At 39.3% G+C, this 15,941-nt stretch overlaps 2 protein-coding genes across 2 annotated transcripts; one reads left to right on the top strand and one right to left on the bottom strand.

Annotated features, from left to right (window-relative positions):
• Positions 1 to 2,769: 2,769 nt before the first annotated feature.
• Positions 2,770 to 12,409, bottom strand: LOC145463074 (notchless protein homolog 1-like). Its single transcript, XM_081446789.1, has 15 exons — positions 12,334 to 12,409; positions 11,830 to 11,956; positions 11,193 to 11,364; positions 9,453 to 9,498; positions 8,519 to 8,598; positions 8,060 to 8,136; positions 7,538 to 7,635; positions 7,353 to 7,389; positions 6,868 to 7,023; positions 6,097 to 6,135; positions 5,833 to 5,973; positions 5,257 to 5,353; positions 4,610 to 4,715; positions 3,810 to 3,852; positions 2,770 to 3,403 (listed from the first exon to the last, which is right to left on the bottom strand). The coding sequence occupies exons 1-15, from the start codon at positions 12,336 to 12,338 to the stop codon at positions 3,332 to 3,334; spliced, it is 1,296 nt and encodes a 431-aa protein (XP_081302915.1). The 5' UTR covers positions 12,339 to 12,409; the 3' UTR covers positions 2,770 to 3,331.
• Positions 12,410 to 12,450: 41 nt separating this feature from the next.
• On the top strand, positions 12,451 to 15,137 carry LOC145463077 (large ribosomal subunit protein uL18m-like). The gene is made up of 4 exons (XM_081446793.1): positions 12,451 to 12,814; positions 13,230 to 13,461; positions 13,878 to 13,965; positions 14,929 to 15,137. The coding sequence occupies exons 1-4, from the start codon at positions 12,456 to 12,458 to the stop codon at positions 15,012 to 15,014; spliced, it is 765 nt and encodes a 254-aa protein (XP_081302919.1). The 5' UTR covers positions 12,451 to 12,455; the 3' UTR covers positions 15,015 to 15,137.
• Positions 15,138 to 15,941: the final 804 nt, after the last annotated feature.

Here is a 15,941-nt window from a genome sequence, read left to right as displayed (position 1 = left end):
GTGGATTCACGACAATCTCAGGTGGAGTTAAAACAAGACTCTGGGACTGGCCATACGAGACCTTCAAGCGTAGAAGCTCTTGATGTCGAGTCCAGCGAGCAGTCGTTGTCAGATGCATCGTTGGTTCTGTCGGAAGACGACCGTGCTGTTGGACACTCGCAAGATCTTGAAGAAGATTTCAGTTTGAGAGTCCAGGGAAAATCGTGTCTGCCCAGGAATGTGACAGTAACTGGACTGGCGCAGCAAAATGACTTCCAAGGTTGTGCATTAGCGTCAGTGGAAAGCCCCGCTTGTAGTTCGTGGAACGAGAACCAATTGCAACGACAGGGCAACGGTAGTGGTGAATTTAGCAACTGGGCGAAGGAGGGTCCTGGATCCTCTGGACTCCATGGGGCACCCAAAATTTCATTGCCGCTACCGCGCCCTTCGCTATGGCAACAAGTGTATTGCAAGACACTTAAGAAAAGAGAGCGACTGGTCGAGGAAAAACTCCAGAGAAAAATGCAAGGCCGTCCGAGGAAGGAAGCTGTGAGCCTAGAGGAAGCGATACGGGCCAGAAGTATACGAGTCATTAAGAAGGTAAAAAAGTCAATGAGATTAGAGGCGGACCAGGACCCCAACAGCGGTCCTGCGGTTCTACCACCGGACGAAGCCATAGCAAGAATGTTTGGCGTGACCGTGGAAGACTGTCGTGACAGCAGCTCCGATAACAGTTCAAGCCAGGCGAGTTCAAGGCTGACCTCCGCCGCGTCATGCCACAGTTCAGTCACTTCGGCTAGAGATCTTGAGGCAGAATCCTTAGAAAATGCAAACAATGGACAGAAAGGTGGCTGGAAGTCTCGCAAATGGTTTAGATTAGCGCGTAACAAGGTCGCTCCTCTCTAACGAGAGGACGAAAACACTACAAGCCCTGGGGCCAAGCGGTTTGGGGGCGAATGAAGAGATGGACACGCGAGAGGCGACAGGAAACTCGCGTGCAAGCCTCGTGCTTCACGCTCAGGGCAAAGTTTCTCGCGTGTCCAGGAGATGTATGCCCTCATTCCAAGCCGCTTACCTTAGGGCTGTCAGGGTGTGCGTACATATGGCGCTTCAATAACCAGAACACGAAGTAACAACTATCATGTGCATAAAAGAGATCTCATTTTAATTACACAAGGCTCGCGGACAATGAGATTTCATTTTTCTTCGTATCTAAGAGCTTCATCAGCAAGTTGGACAGAAAGCCTTTACTGTTTGTAAATGTGTGTACCTTCAAAATAAACTTGATTTAAAGTTGAAGTAAAGTTAAAGATTTTTGATTTGACCTTTCGAGGATCTTTTATCTTGTAGTATATGGAACAGTTTCCAAAATTGTATATAACTGAGTGAAGAAAGGTATTAAAAATTGATTAAACCCTTAATGTCCCCGTCTGAAAACTTAACATTGAGTATATCTAAAACACCACTTTTTTCATACGTTCTTTCTAATGAAGGGCCAGGACTCCAAAGTTCAGACAAACGTCGAGCAAAACTCAAAACTCTCCTCTACAAATTAATTGAAGTGTCTGGAGAAACCTGAGCAGCACTCCAAAAATTGCCACGCCAGCATACAATGTTTCTTAGCAACCTTGGACAAGAAAGTCGCGGGCTCAGTCAATTCTCGGAGACAGCATTTCGCCTTAACTGGTACTTATTCCCCTGACTGCTACTGACCGTCACAGACGATCGCTGCTAGGGTTACGGTACGCGGACTTTGTATTCAAGTGCGACTTGATCAAGGAGAGTTTGGCCAGCGACTTGAATAAATGTTCTTTAATTTTCTCTTCGCGTGTTCGATGTATTTAATTATCACCGTAATTTTCTGTGCAAAACATTGTTACATGAGCTATCTCCTCGTCAGTGTATTGCAACGGAAAGTCCTTCCACGCGAAGCTCATCGGTGCTATTTTTTTTATCGTCATTTTCATTATCTTTGTGCGTGCTCACTTGCTAACATCTTCCTGTCACTTGTTGAGTACTGTTGTACATCCCGTTGTTTAGTTTGCAAGCATATCGAGCAAGAAAATAAGTGAAGAATGTCTATATGGCAAGCTTTGCGTCTCGCGTCCAATGCATTGTCTTACTTTTTGACTTGCCCCAGTGCTCCTCGTTTCTTTGTTAGAAACCAATTGCGCAACCGCTAGACAGGTAATGCAGGCTCATACTTTGAGCACCTTGGGGTCATGGCGCCCCTTTGATGAAAAATCTTGCTCTGGTATTCCATGCCTTCTATGATCTCCATCTGTCGACATAAGAGAAAGAAAAGGTCGAAAGTGTTACTCATAAAACCCTATCAGAGATCAAGCGTTCGGCTTTGTGTGCATTCAGGCTCGCTTGGCTACTCTTCACATTAAGGGTTCGGCATTTAGAGCAAAACATTCATTTCATCCCTTTATGTTATTCGGAACTGAACTGTGATTTTTGCGCCATACCCTCGCCTTTTCGTACAGCGTAACTAAACTTATAAATTATTTTTATTCTAAATTTTAACGACGACTACAAGTTCATCATTATTTACATCTACACTAACTTTCTCCACCATTGAGGACACGCTAGTCCGCTGCTTGCTTACTTACACTAATGCGCTTTTACATGATAACATCTACCTAATTGACTGATAAAGCAGAACTGAGCTTTTGATCATATCATTTGCCGTGCTAACAAGAGAGCTTACATTTTCAGTACTTTGTCTTTTCCTCCACTTGCTACCCTTGTGCCATCTGGACTCCAGTCTACACTGTATACCTGTAAATGACAGAGAATACTCCTTCGGTTTCAACCAGGAAATACGAATTCCTCTTACTGACGACCGCACGTTTGCTCATCGCAACTTTTGAGGATTTAGCGGTGTATCAAGACATGGTACGCTCACTGTCAACACCAGTGTGCTTGAAAAGATTATACACTGTAGACAAGTTTTTATTCTGAATGTTTTAGGGGGGAGCGGGGGAGGGGGGCGGCTGGCAATGTGTACGCGAATGCCAAGTGTGCAAACTGTCAATAAAGAATACTCGTTATAAATCATAAAGGACATACCTCATCAGCGTGACCAGGGAGATCCTCCATGATTTTCTTCGTTTTCATGTCCCATACCTGTTTTCAATTGAAAATTGGGTTGTGTCAGGGGCTACCAAATCAATTCCAAGATCTAATTTTCTAATTTTGTGATTTGGTCTATCCATTACGATTAAGATGATTTCACTGAAAAGGTGTAATAGATTCGCAATCGATTAGAAGTTGACTAATGACAAAAGTGATCCTTAAATAGAAAAACTTCGAAATGTGTGATGTAAAATCAAACAATAGTAATTTACTAAGTACTTAACTTGAGTGTGCTGTCTGCACTTCCACTGCAAATCAAACGGCTGTCTGCAGACCAGGCAATCTTAAAAAAGAGACAATACAATGTAACAATGGACCTAAATAGCCTGGAAAGTCATCTATCGTTTGTGCGTCACCCAGCTAGAATCTTAGGTAAAACAGGCGCTGAGTTATCTCTATACTCAGCCTTTGAACCGTGTTTCGCAGTTAAGTGTGGTTAGGAGAACAAACTGGACTACAGCTAACTTGCTAAACCAGTTTCAACTGTCACATGCCATGTATTAGTTCTCGTTTTCGCGGTTTACCACACTATACTGAGTAACGTTGTATAATAGGACATGCAAGGGTTTGCCTACGTAGCCCAATCATGATCGTGAATTCCTCTAATGAGGAGGAGGATAATTTAAGTCATCAAACCTTTTTGTTTATCTTGAACGTTGTGTAGTATTTAACAATTTTAAGTGCTTCACCTGATATACAGAATTCACATGGCCGCGAAGAGATGTGATGTACCTAGTAAAATAACGTTAATCACGGAATTAGGAGACGATATTATATTTAAAACGAATAACCAGCCATGTAACGCGTAAACCTGTGTTCAGCGCTTTTATAAAGATGCAATTTTACACCATTTTAGATATCTGTCAAATGCATACTTGAAATACATCAGTTACAGTTGAAAGAAACACTACTCAGGCGATGCCCAGAAACACAAATTCTCAAAACGAAGCCTGGCAAGACTGAATTTTCTTTTATCATTGAACAAAAATAGCACTTCTAATCTATTGTTGGAGGTCCCGATAAGGCTGTGAAGTACAAGATCATTATGAACAAGAGGGAATTACTGGAGACAAAACATTCGTGGACTCAATGTGTTAAGCATGGCACGAGCACTGAAAACCAGACATCTTAGGGGTCTCGGAGCATGCCCTCGGCCTACTCGGGAATTTTTCGATACACTTGCAACGTCCAGGTAACAGCCTTAGAAAAAAATCCTCTGATATGAAGAAAGATAGGCAAGATTAATAGAGGAACGGTCAAAAACAGTGTGACGTAGTCTTCCAACTAAATAATGACAGCAAAACAGAGGTAACAGCTTTAACACTAGATTCCAAATTGAACGAAGAGTAATCGACTAGAATCGTGTATATCCCTGCGCAAAATGTAATGAAATGCTCCTTAAAAGGCTCTGACAACCACCTGTGTGTAAAAGAATTCAAGAGACTAGAAACTGTTCACTGAATTATAAGCTGAGTCAGCTCCCACTTACTTTCCATTGTCGCCATTCCAGATTTTAACAGACTTGTCAAATGCTGCACTTGCTATAAGACGACCATCAGGAGAAAAACTCACTTGATTTATTAGAGCCTGGTGACCTACACAATAGATGCTAACTAGATTAATATGATAAAAATACCGATCAGGTTAGAAGAAAGAAGCCTGGAATCTGGGGTAAAAGTCTTAGAAAACTTTGATCCTTCCCTCCCCACCACCCCGCAGCACTCCATTTTCATTTTCTCATCGTTTCACATATTGATAGTAGGAGCTCTAAATGCTTTACATTGTGCTACTGATTTGCAAAGCGGCATCATGAAGTTAGCAGCATGAATACTATATTTGCAGGACGATATACGATTGAGCACCTCAAGGCTGCAGTGTTTTTGACAGCTAGCACACTGGTAAATTTGCAAGCAAACTGAATATGCCCTATGTATTCGCCACTATAGAAAATCACTGCAGCTAAATCAAACTAAAACCGAAGAGCTGTAAGCACTGACAAAATCCAAGCATATATCATTATCATTTATTTAGGAATCATAGGTTACCAGTTATCGACAATGTTCGGCTGTCTTATGGTAGCATTTTAACACGATACGTATTTTGATCAGCATAGTTACGGTGTGATTATAATCTCACCTGTCATTCGTGCTAAAGGTTTTTTGCTCTCTTCTGGATCCCAGAGGAAAAGTGTAAAATCATCAGAGCCTGACACCAATCTCTCTCCTCTTCCTCCCTGAATATAAATCATTTGAATAGGTTATGTCAAACATATTTAGATGTCAGAACTTTACAATGATAGTTACCAGCTTTCTTAGGGGAAGGATCTTTCCCTTCACCTGTACACCCCCCACCCCCACCACCACCACCACCCAAGAGGACTGTTTTGACCCCTAAGAGAGCTTCCTCAAAGGCTAGCTTTTTAGTAGCACTGATACTACACTCTGGTTTGTGTAACATGAAAAGGATAATGCTTTTCCATCTGACCTACCGACATTACTGGACTAGATGTTTTTGAAACAAAAAGTTGCAGGCGAAACGACCAGTTACCGAATTCAATCTAAATTTTCAAATCAAAGTAGTAGTAGTAGTAGTGACCTGCCAACATAACTGAACTACGGTAGCCATTTTTGAAACAAAAAGTCGTAGGCAAAACGACCGGCTGACTCCTAACCACACTGTAAATCAGGGTAACATCCACTTATTAAACTGTACCTTTGCTTGTGTGTATCTTTGTAAGGCTTTTTCTTTTAATGAATTACTGTCTGCCATAACTAAGTCATCAGAGGGACTTTTTGACGGATCAAATGCACCAGTTCTCAATGCATAGTCTGTATTCAGTGCTAAATGATTCACCTATAATAAAATTTATAGAATAAAAACTATTTGTGATGTCTCTTTAATTTATACAGGATTTGTACAGATTTTTTGGAAGGATACAAAATTCAAAAGCTACTTAAAATAAAATAAAAAACTTACCCAATGTGCATGTCCCTGCAGTGTTCTACAAAGAACACCCTAGTAGGTGACAAGAGAAAAAGTACAAGAAAAGAAGGTTACAATTCACACTGTACCACACAAATTCACAAAAGGACTGCCAAAGATTGATTCCTGGGTTTAATTTGCTATCTGTTTGTTCCTTTGAATGTTTAAACTCCATCTTGAGGGATTGTGTAGGTACTAGAAAATTAATATGAAGATCAGTTCAGCCAGCAGATCTATGTAAACATGAAGACTGTGAGCAGTCTCTCATTCTCCCAATTGATCACAAAGTGGACAGGAACAAACACAAAAATAGTAAGCAGGAAGTGTATGAGTAGTAGAATGGCTTCTTAGAAAGGATGGGTCTTGGCAAATTTTAGCCAAGCTACAAAATCTCAGCACCTGAAACTATAATTTCAAATCTTGCTGTCGCTTCACACTGACTCTCAACCGAAATAAATAATATTATTGTTAATTACTAATCAGAAAACACAGCTTACTTGTGACCGGTTTGAAAATGGAAGGGTAGTTTCCCTTTGTTCCAGTTAAAATTATAATAAAAAAAAGTTAGCACACTTACAATGCAATGCAATGCAATGCAATGCAATGTAATGCAATGCAATGCAATACAATACAATACAATACAAATTTTATTGTCAACTCCCCATGGGGGCTTTTCGGATACAATGATAAAGATAATTAAAAAACACTCAACAATTATCGATGAACAATAATATTATATTTGCAATATCATAATGAATGACTTACATCGTCTGCTCTCCAGACTTTGATCGTCCTGTCTTGGGATGAGGAGTAAATCAGCCCCTCCCCTCCCCACCTGATACATGTCACTGACTTGGTATGGCTTGACAGTGTTCTTATTAACTGACCAAGGATGCAGTCCCATATCTTAATAGTTGTATCCTTCAGGAGAAAAAAATACAGATATCTTAAGTTAGAAAACTTGAATTGAAAATAGAAATGAATATAAACTACCACTCCTCCTCCTCTGTTAATGGAGGAGTATATAGTTGATCTTTCTTTATTATGTTCTGTTGTTATGGGCATGTTTAAGCTCAACTCAGCTCATTGTGTGGAGCTCATAATCATGGCAAATACCAGTGATACACAAAAAGGCCTTTGACATTAGATAAAGTTGAAGTCTGTTTGAGCAGGGGGGAGGAGTGGGGTTGCTTATAAACATGGTGGCTCATGATCGGAATTTTATGGTAATTAAAAAATAATGCACTCACTTTTGATGCACTAGCAAGAAATCTGCAATCTGGATTACTGAAAAAAAAAAGAACAAACAAAATTCAACCCTTGTTATTTTCTAAACCATTCAAGGCAGTATTTTGATTTGAACCCTGCTTCCATACCCTCTGGAAATTCAACTTGGGGTGGGTAGAGATATTTTCTGGAACCACATATTATGTACCTGTGAAGTGGCTGCCAGCTAAGCCATGTGATCCATTGCAAGTGTCCCTTTAACATCTTTCCCAGTTGCTTTCCTGTTGCAGGGTCCCAGATTCTAATCTAACAAACAGGGCATGTACACATTAAATCCTATTAACAGCTTTGAAAACCTCACTTAACACCTCCAAAATCTGGTGGGTGGATTGACAGTTCCAAAATTACACTTGGGGTGTGGCTGTGCTGATAACAGACCTGTAGATCTCTTCAGATTCTCCTATTTGCTGTTCCAGACTATTCAGACAAATGAAAAAAGTTCACAATTTGCATTCTTTTTTGACATAAATTGGAGGTACAATAAGCCTTCCAGAAAAATAACTATATGGGCCAGTGTTCAAGACTAAAATACATCAACTATTTCAAAAACACTGCATACCCAAGAATAGTTATAAATGGTTAATATACACAACATACTGGTCAGGAAAAACTACAGGTCCCAAATTGATAATTATATATATAATGATGTTATGTACTACAATTTCCTAACCTCGCCATTTTTACATCCTGACGCCAACTTTTTTCCATCTGGAGACCATGCTATGTGTAATATCCAGTGTGTGTGAGCTTAAATGTCAATAACCAAATCCAGAAAGTTACAAAATTAAAACTTCCCTTAATATTCAACAGAAGTGAAAGTGCTGGAATATTTGATGCATTTTTTTCAGTGGGAGAAACAGGGGTTTTCTTTTTTCTCTGGATGTGAATGCAACTTGTTTGGGCCACTTTGTAGCTCACTGTCACTGCAGCTTTGCGGATCCAATTGATTGAGAATTAGAAAAACAAACAAACGGAAAATGGTGTGTGACAAAGTACTGACTTAAAGTAAATTATTAGTATTTTATATTGGTGGGGAATAATCAATTACTGACCCTAAATATTCCCACCGACTGTAGCTATAGTCTGAATCAGCATTATAAAGAAAACAACATTGCCCTTAATATTTTACCTTTACAAGTAAAATGAGGTGTTTCTGTGTTGACATCCCAAAACCGAACAGTCGTGTCACCTGAGCCACTTGCTAAATATCTAACAAAAACAAATGAACATCAAAATTTTGATGCTTAGCTTCTCACATAGTACTAGTCTTGTAATGTATACAAAAGAATATTCAAATTCACCCATTTGCCCAGAGTTACATGTATCTCAAGCATGGATAACTGACCAAACGCCAAATTATCTTGGGTTAACTTTTCAGCTTGTATAAGGTATATACATGTATACATGCACATAGGAACTGTATGCTCCTCTTATCAACAAGAACTCTCATAAATAAGATGTTATTCAATCAGCAACACAAGTTACTCTGAAACAAACTTATCCCAAAAGGAGTTGCAGGGCTTAAAAAAACTTAAATACCAGCTTGCCCTTAGGACAAGTAGCTCTCAAATTTTGCTTGCCCTCAGAGCAAGTCATAGTTACTGTTTTAATGACATGGTTGGTGGACGACTTGCCTGATCCCTTGCCCATAGGGCAAGTGAAAATAAAAGTTACTTGCCCAGAAGGAAAATCTACTTGTCTGGGACAATGGGACAGCACTTTTTTTGAGCCCAGAGTTGAACCCATGACCTTTTGCACTCCAGAACACTACTCTACCACTGAGACTCTTGTCTTTAATTTCTAGACTAATCCAAGCAATATGCATTGAGAAGTTTGTCACAATAAAACTTGGTTATATATGGCTTAACTCCATGAGTTTCCTGTACATATAGATCAATGGTAGAGCATCCAAACAGTATGCAGAAGGTTAGAGGTTTGACTTCTGCACCCAGAACTCTGAATTTTGTTTTTTCTGGGGAGAGAATATTACGTTCCTGATAGATTATATATCCTTTCATATGGTATCCTCTCTCTTCCAAGATTTTTAATGGTTCTCTACCCACCTGCCATCAGGACTAAATGACACTGCAATAACTGCTTCAGAATGACCTGTCAATCAGAGGGAGACAATAATTATAACCTATAACATCACTTAGAAAATAGCAAGTATTACATATACGTACAAAAAATCATAGGCATGCAATGCATACAGAGGATATAATAGCAACTTAACTCTTTGCATGCTTAGCATGCCTTTAGAAAAGAGCCAAAGGAAAATCCACCTGCTGATTGGTTTAATATTGCGTTTCTATTAAACAATTAGATTATGAGCTCAAGATTTCTATCGAGTGATAGAAATCGATTTCTATCACGCATAGAAATCAAGAGCAAATAATCTAATTGTTTTAGCATAAATCTACTAGTCGTTCAAAACTTTATCGAAATCCTCTTCACAGACACTTTGAAAATACCAAGAAGTGGCCATTATTTTGTTCACTAGGGCACACTGCTACGCTACTCACTATCTATCACAGAATAGATAGTGGGTAGTGTAGCCAATCAGAGAATGGCATCGTGACAGAACACTAGTAGATCTATACTAAAACTCGATAGAAATATAGTACTTCTTAACTACTTAATAACCAAGAGTGAGGTCGTTACGGGAAAATCTCAAACTGAGGCCTTGCTATATTGACCGAGCGAGAGCGAGGTCAATACGGTAGGCCGAGGTTTGAGATTTTCCCGTAACGACTGAACGGTCGAGGTTATTAAGTTGTTTATTATATGGCTCATGAATTAAGGAAAAGAAAAAAATTATTCGAGCAGAAGCCGTCAATTTACATCCGGCGATGCGCGTGTTTACCGATTCATTCATCGTCTCAAACCCAGTGCAAAACTACACAGTGAGCTAAACCACTGTATTACGTATTCCGTTAAAAACACACATTTCTTTACGGGAAAAGTGATTGTCACAGCCTCAAAAAGGTATTTTAGTATCGTGGTGCCACAAGTTGATGGGGAGTTTTTCCGACTTTTGTGGCGAAACGTCAACGCATATAGAAAAGACAGAAAGTGCTTCAAAATAGTTCAAACCAACTAATGCTTCAGAATGAATTGCTCTGAATAACTCGATCTTCGCATTCGCTTTTGACAACATATCTCCGCCTTCTTCATTCTGGGATTTACGGATGAACTTTTCAAGCCTTGTGAACGTCTAAAACTTCCTGCAGTTATCAGAAACACTGCTACCTACAGAAACCGCCCGATTGTTTACATCTGATGATCCTCAAGGGAAGCTGATTTACACTTGCTTATGTTAAAGCGAGGGAATCTATTAGATGAGTATTGTGACGGAGTTTAATATTTCCGTAATTGTTGTGACTAAGATGATAACTTATACATTTCTTCGTGGTGTTCTGCTCAGGATGCATGACAGATCAGCCGATGGTGTCTTTCACTTAGTGATTTTAGCTTTACTTATGACTCGGCAAACTTTGATTGTTTTTCACTAGTGCCCGCCAAGGTTACCGGCTGGTAAGTCAAAAAATCTCTAAACTTTTAGCTACTTACTTTCTCTTACTGTTTTTAATCGGTTTTCATCATTTCAATGCGCTTGAATTTTCCAAGCCGGGCTCTTTCTAATTTGCATAATCCGTAATTGGCCCGTGGGCATTACGGCTGCATAATGACCGCTCAGTTCTCGCTCTTAGCCAATCAGAGTGCACATTATATCGGCCACAAGCCAAAGCCATATAATAATAAATAGTAATAAATGATGTAATTAAAAATAAAATTGATGCTACCTGGAATTGTGCTTGTACATCTTGTGACTGCCCGGACTTTAAACACAGCCTGGGGCTGGTACACTATCTCTACCACCTTTTCTGTTTCAAGTGTTTGTGTCTCTAAGGTTTCCTTAAGACTGCCAGTGATTTCAGACTCATTGACAAAAAATGAATATGGCACACTGTCATCCTGAGTAGAAAAACCAAAGAAACCATTTACAATATGGAACATAATTTCTGAATTCAGTCTTTACAGCTAGAAGCCAAGTGGTCCATAATAAATGGAATTGGATTGTTTATCAAGGGCAGAGCACAACAGTCTTGCGATTGATGCCTTCCTTATTCCACCCAAAAGTATTATCTTGATTTAGGGAGCAGGCTGCACACCCCCACCCAATTTTTCTGGGAGTATCCCCCCAGCCTTGATGTAAACCAAGTGTAATCTATCTGTATGCAACAAGCTCTTGCCGCACCAAGATGGGTGGATATCTTTATATGGACAAATGAGAGTTGTATGTTCTAAGAAACGCATAGTTTATTCCCCCGGTTCTTCCAACAAACTCTGAGTAGGCAGTCTGCCAGAGGTACCAAGGGTACTTACATGTGATATATAACGACAATAACCAACATACTCTTGACTAATAATTACCATTACCTTTTGAAGTACTGCATTGCAGACTAATTCTAGTTTATCAGGTGTGATATCAAGCGGAAGGTCAAATGGTGTGCCAATAAGTTCTCCAAGTTCACTCTTAAACTGTGCAAGGATACGACCACCTTCACTGTTTAAAAAAAAAAAATTAAAATTGGCAGAACTTGCTTTAAATGACGGCAGAATAAAAACTCATTGCATATACACTTTTAGCAACACTTACCTTCATATTTAAACACACTGAACCCCTATTTCTAAGCAGAGTCACAATCCAAAAGAATTGTTATTTAAACATCTCCTCCCACCCAAAAAATGTACTTATCCATCATTCATTGATTATCCATGAAGTTCACAGCTTCATAAGCTTAAATTATATCACTGATTATATGGGGCACCTTCAATGTACTACAAACAGCCATCACTGTCCACTTCCAGTCATAAGCCATTGTCTACTGATTACACTAAGTACTCTTTGTACACTTAAGTTTTTAATAAAGCATTTTCTACCTCATCTTGCTTCTTTTATAGGAGCGATTTACGGTTTGCACCTCTCTAGCGTGCTCCACGTGAGAATTTTTCTTTTCTGTTTACCTGAACCAGCGGTAACAGTAGTTCAAACTTAGTACCTCATGTATGGCATATATTCTATGTATGCGAGCATGCGCCTAATTATATCCAAGATGGCTTCCAACACAGTTGCGAGAGTTGCTCCATGTTTTCCTTCTATAAGACAACGCTTTTTGTATTATAAGAAGATAGACCTAAAGGTTATATCAAGAACTATTTGTGCTCTTTCCAGGTGTAGTTTTTCTAATGCAGCAAGTCACGTGACGGAGGTCGAGACGGCTGCCGAAAGAGACCGCGAAAAGTCTAAAATCCAAATTATCAGTGAATTTGAGAATCGAAATCCTCGAAATCCAGAATATTTTGGATACTGCAAACCAAGAGGATATTCCACACAGACATACAGGGTTGATTTCTACAACAAGTAAGTCTCACATTTTCATGAAAACAACATTTTTGCGTAAGTGATAAACTCTTTTCAGAGGTCCCCTACGATAAATGTTTAGCAAAATTCTCTTAAACCATACTGCAGCAATACAAAATGTGACACGGCAGGGTTCTGGTCAGAAGAAATTATTTTTTATCTCTCCTCCCCCCCTTTTTTTCACCCTTCAGTTTTGCAGTGATGGGTATATCCCTTTGCAGTGCCCCCCCCCCCCCACCAACCCATCCCGCCGCTTATGTAGGTACAGAATGATCTGGTTTTGTACAAGCCAAGTATTGATGTAACCCTAAGACTTATATTTAAAGGGGCTTGCTTTCAGAGGTTTTTTTTATGCCCTTATACTTGTACAACCACAGTTCTGTTTAATGTTTCTATTTTTTAATTTAACATGCAGACTCAAGTTTTTAATAACAAACCGGCACACAAGAGCTCAAGTAATTCACAACAGCGGAGTTGTCCTTGTCTCGGCATCTACCACAGAATTTGAAATCACAAAACATCTTTACAAAACTACAGATGTCACTGCTGCTTTGAATGTTGGTAGAGTGATGGCGCAGAGATGCCTTGAGGCAGGGATCACACAGGTTCGCTGGGAAGTTCAAAAAGGAGACTTGCGGAAGCAAAGGGTAATGTTTATCTCAGTGTAGTAGTCAGCTATCAGACATTGTCTGACTAATTTTTACAGTATGATTGAATACTATGTTGGACAACCAAAATGACATAGCTTTTTGTAAAGTTCAACTGTTGGACAGTTACTACTTGAGTACATGTCAAGGCTGTGGTCTAACAAAAATTACAAGGAGCAAAAGGTTCCTAACCATGAAATCTTGGGTGTCCAGCACTTAAGCTTGTATGAGAAAAGTAACTTTTTCCAATCATCCAAAGGGAAAAGTTAGTTGCCTATGGTACATGTGTGCAAGCATCTAGGGCACAGCCCTGCATGTATCATTCAGTTTCACAATTAACACAAGAAGTTAAGATTTTAGGGGAAAATGTTGTTACATTTTGAATTACTATACTCTTGTGGCTTCCCTTCATTCAGACCAAGGCATTCTCCGAAGCTCTTAAGGAAGGAGGAGTCATACTCAGTGAACCCAAGAAAGTTATACCACCAGAAACATTTTATCTAGGTAAATCAAGACATTCTAGAGCCAATGTGTGGTTCTGGAAAATATCCATATACCCACCCCAAGGAGGGTTATTGGAAATTCTAATGGAAGGGAGTCTCAAAAGCCAAAACTTTTAAAGCAATATCCAGTGGGATGGGGAGGTGGGGGAGGAGCTCAAACCTAAAATAGTCTTCCATGCGTGGTGTATGGATATTTAATCTAGAACAACACAATGTATAATTTAAATGCCCAATTAATGGGATTTAGAAGAGTACTTGGAAGCAATTGGGGGCTGTAATTGTTTTATTCCCTTAACAAGCCTTTGCTGACTTGCTAGGATAATCGTTGCAGCAAATAAGACTTGGTCCAAAATTATATATGAAAGCCCTATCAAAGTGCTTTTGATACCTGTAGTTTACTTCCCTTCCTTCAGTTAGTAAAAGGGAATTGTAGACTTCCAGTAAGTATTTCTTGACGTGAGGCCAAAACAAAGTAAGAGAATGAGAGGGACACAAGAATCACTGTTTCTCATGGAAACCTACGTGAAGTGCTTTGTGAGACCTTGCAACCTCTTCCCAACATTATTTTAACACCATTGTGGTCAGTGGGATGTACACACACATTTACCACGCTTAGCTTGTACTTCTCAGTAACAGTTCCTCAGGAGAGGGGGTGCTAGACTAGGTTCACCACTTCTACTTCATTGAAGTGAGTCTAGTATTTAGATCTTTGTCTCCCTCATAAGTTCCTCAGTTTCATATTCTTTGGGTTGTTATGCGAGCAATATGTTCTTGTCCTATTAAGAAAGTCAGCGGCAGCTGTATAATTAGTAGAGGGCCTTACCCTCAGCTATATATTCTGACACTTAAATGAAGTGATTGGTTGACTCATTATTGACTACATCAGAAAGCATATTATTTACCTCATTCTGGCAAAGCATTCAGGGATGTTGCATTTTGATTTCGTTTATTTTATCATCTACAGATTTTAGACCAAAAAAGAGAAGTAAAAAGTGGAAAAAATTGCCCTATTCAAAGAGATGGAAAGCACACATGAGGAAGCGAAGATAATGTTACCACATACATGTGATAATTGTCATATATAGAATATATGGGCCATGGAGCTACTGTACAAAGCTGCGTTCTACCACTTTGATTTTTATTTCTGTTTTAAAAAATAAAAATGAAAAGCAAACAGCAATGAGGACAGATCTGAAATTTCCAGCCTGTTTTCTTTCCAACTTCAACTTCAACTTCAACTTCAACTTCACTTTATTTTGCACTTACATTTTGAAATTACAATATTAGCATAAAAAACAAGTGAATCCATTAGTAATCCATCCTTCTACTCCCATGTTATTTTACGTTCATTTAAATGAGATGGAGGCTAACTTGATAACCTCGCGGTTCTATTAACCTCCATGCACAAACTATATACCATTCTCACCTTTAATTGTTATATATGTATCTTTTTGTTGTCAGTTTCGTTTTCGTCATGGATAAGTCGTTTGTAAGGGGCCGGTAGCTGTTGACATCTGTTGTTGTCAACAACGACGGGCGTCTTACAAACGACTTATCCATGACAGAAACAAAGCCGACAAATGAACTTCCAGCAGACCAACTTAATTTGACTAACAATAGACGGACCAAAAACCGACCAATTTGACCAACAAAAGATGGATCGAAACCCACCAGTGACTGATGACAAACTTTACACAAGTCTTTCAGCCAATACTATCATGGCTAAACTGATCAATCATGTTCAACGGACCAGACCTATAACATCATCGACTGACAAAAACAATTCACGTGACTCTGAAGATGACTTCCACTCAGGTTGTCGAAACATCAGTCACCAACAACAGTTCTTTTCAGAACTACCCTCACCCAGACAATCACACTATAAAAACTATCAGTGATAGATTCCATCAGTTTCACGGACATAAGAGAAGCAGCAAGGATAATAATTTATCAGTGTCACGAAAGTAGCAAGTGATC

Source organism: Orbicella franksi, chromosome 12 (assembly GCF_964199315.1).
Source record: "Orbicella franksi chromosome 12, jaOrbFran1.1, whole genome shotgun sequence".
In the NCBI taxonomy this organism is placed as follows: domain Eukaryota; kingdom Metazoa; phylum Cnidaria; class Anthozoa; order Scleractinia; family Merulinidae; genus Orbicella; species Orbicella franksi.
Note: the sequence above shows the minus strand (reverse complement) of the source record. Positions and strands in the feature narration are given on the sequence as shown.